Genomic DNA, 3030 nt, shown 5'->3' on the forward strand with positions numbered 1-3030 from the left:
ATATATATATATATATACACACACACACACACATTAAGCGTATAGTCATATATATATAAAATATTACAATTATATTATTTATTATAAAATGTAGGGCACATGTCCTGACAATACATTAATCTACAATAATTTACTTCTGTAATGTTGTTAATAGAGCTGTAAAAACTGCATTTAACCTGAAATATTCCTTTATTTTTGATCGGAAGAACATCCAACAACAACATAAGTTGCAAACTTTCAACCAGTCTGCAATCAACACCCTATTCCAGATCAATTCCCAACGGCTTCAAGACCTGTCAGACATACAGGCATCCAGTTACAGATCGCCCGCGGCGGGTGGGAGAACATTTGGTGCGTCTAGCAAAGGTAAAAGTGACGTCATGAAAGCGATCGGCGCTTGTTACGAGAGCCATGACTCACACGGATCTAATAAATAATAGAGTCTTGTGGTGGAGGAGAGAATCAAGAAGTTCGTTAATGCTGACAGAGGAGTCTCTCAAGAGCTCAGCCGAGCAATGAAACACTGTGTGTGTGTTTGGGTTTTAATGAGAAAGAATCTGACGTGAAGCAAAACTAGTTCATTCAATGTGTCAAACAATGTATTACCACAGTTTGGTAAGCCAAAAAAACGGAAAAAAGCATGTTCGATTTAGCTTTCTGGTAGTTTTCTGAGTCACTTTTACATCAAAATGTGACCCAAATGTAAAGAAAAACATCGGCCCGTCGCTGCACAAGCACTTCCTGTGAGGAGCGGCGCATGTACGTGAAATAGCAGATGAATGGCGGTCTACTCCCGCCGCCTGTGGTCCATCACACCTCATAAGCTTCATCTACAGACTCCATAAATCCCCCATGCGCCACATCATCCTAGTTTTCTCATTTTCCCATTAATCTCGCCTCCCTTCCACTCAACATGTCAGCGGCTCCTCTTTGTACGAGGAAAGCAAACTTTGCACCAAATGTGGGACTCCTGAAAGACTCTGATAAGATGGGGAATCACAAGGAAGTTGAAGTTGAAAGATGTAGGTTTCTAACCTAAAAATCAGATGTCACTGAGGCGCTCTCCTGATCTGAATTATATACAAGTAAAATAAACACTATACTCAACATAATTACAAATTATTTTATTAAATAGTTACTGTTCTAGTAATTGAAGTACCCAAAACTGAATAATTTCTGACAGAATAATTAAAAAAGATCTGCTTCATAAGAGTCACTGATTCACAGATTGAACAACTCTGGTCACGCTGTACGTTTATTTGTTTGCTGTTTGAAGACGTGTTGCACTTTGCAACATCCATTTAATATCCATTCAAAAAGTAGTTTGGCTTGAAACAGATTAAACAACCAAGTCTTAAAATAGTCATAAAATGGGAGATAACACAAATAAAACTGAAAGACATCACAGTTACCTGGTAGTATCGGTGGACATGTTCCTTGACGTAAGACGCGTTGAGAACTCGTCCATCGATTGTCTTGACCACCACGAGTTCGCCCGGTTCTGGAGGGCCGTTCCTCAGGCAGTCGTGACTCTGAGACAGAGAAATCAAAGAGATGATGGATCAAACGGACAGTTGTAGCTCTAAAATCTGATTGGATGAGCCAAAAGGAAACCATAACAAGCTACAGTTAGATTTCGACCAATCAGCATTCAGGACCAGAGCCAAGCGTTTTACGAGGCAATAAGCCACAAGAGGCTGTACATTACAACGGTTTTATTATGGCTAAGATGGTTTCAGCTACTAAAAGCTCCAAAATCTGACTGGATGAGCCAAATTAATGTGCTAAAAACAATTGGCAACCATAACAAGCTACAGTTGGATTTCAATCAATCTAGATTTCAACCAATCAGCATCCAGGACCTGCCTTTTAGACAGCAATAAGCCACAAGATGACATATGTTACAGTTTTTTTTTTTTTTTCATGATTAAGGAAGTTTTAGCAACCAAAATCTCTAGAATCTCGTTGGATGAGTAAAATTAATGCGCCAAAGTGTAGAAGCCCGTTTCCACCACTGAATAAAAAAAAGAAAAAAAAAAAGAGTGTGACTGTTTATCTCACAATTCTGACTTTCTCTCGCAATTCAGACTGTTTTCCTCGCAAATGTGAGTTTATATCTCTATCTGCTTTTTCCCTAGCAGTTCTAACTTTTTTCTCGGAATTGCTAATTTATATCCCGCAACTCTGACTTTTTTCCTCGCAAATCGGACTTTTTTTTCTTGCAATTGCGAATTTATATCATGCAATTCTGACTTCTTTTCTCAGAATTGTGACAAACTCACAACAGCATGTAATAAAGTCAGAATTGCGAAGATATAAACACAATTCTGAGAAATTAAGTCAGAATTGTGCTATATATAAGCTTTTTCTGAGTTTACGCATTTTAAGTGTCTCGCAATTCTGAGAAAAAGTCAGAATTATGAGTTTATATCACAATTCTGAGCAAAAAAAGTCTGAATTGTGAGATGTAAACTTGCCACTTGGCAACCATGAAATTTTTTTTTCTTAAATTCTAGATTTCCAACAGGATCCAGGACTATGCATTTTATAACGCAATTCACCACAAGAGGCTGTATGTTACAGTGCTTTTACTAAACTAAAAACCACTGTAAATCCCTAAAAAGTGACTATTTGTTGGCGTCTCACCAGCAGGTTCTCTGGGAAGATGTTATCACAGTAGGAGCCGTCGTCAAAGTTGACCTCATAGTAGTTTTGCGTGCCAATGCCGGTGATGGTGCAGCGGTAGAACCAACCGTTGCTGCTCCTGCCGATGACCTCCTGACCCAACGACAGCTCGCGCGAGCCGCTTTTAACCTGCGGCGGAGGCAAACCGTCAGTTTGAGGATCACCGTGTGCTTTAAGATCCCTTCTATAGCGGCTACGCACCTTCTTATTGGTCTTTTTGTGTTTGTGGCAGGTGACGGACACCACATACGGCCAATCGGCCGGTTTCATGATGACTCCGGCGAGGAGGGAGCAGGTGACGTGGAAGGACGTGGAGCAGTTGTCCAACGAGCACTGGATACACGC

At 40.1% G+C, this 3030-nt stretch overlaps 1 protein-coding gene across 1 annotated transcript; it reads right to left on the bottom strand.

The window, feature by feature from the left end:
• Nucleotides 1-1412: 1412 nt before the first annotated feature.
• Nucleotides 1413-3023, bottom strand: LOC107683312 (lysine-specific demethylase 4A-like; the record flags this gene model as incomplete). The annotated part of the gene is made up of 3 exons (XM_016479367.1): nt 2887-3023; nt 2647-2814; nt 1413-1532 (listed from the first exon to the last, which is right to left on the bottom strand). Coding segments are annotated over exons 1-3 (357 nt in total), but the record flags the coding sequence as incomplete, so codon positions are not given.
• Between the last annotated feature and the right edge of the window lie 7 nt (nt 3024-3030).

Source organism: Sinocyclocheilus anshuiensis, unplaced genomic scaffold, assembly GCF_001515605.1.
Source record: "Sinocyclocheilus anshuiensis isolate Anshui unplaced genomic scaffold, SAMN03320099.WGS_v1.1 C33157287, whole genome shotgun sequence".
Lineage (NCBI taxonomy): Eukaryota > Metazoa > Chordata > Actinopteri > Cypriniformes > Cyprinidae > Sinocyclocheilus > Sinocyclocheilus anshuiensis.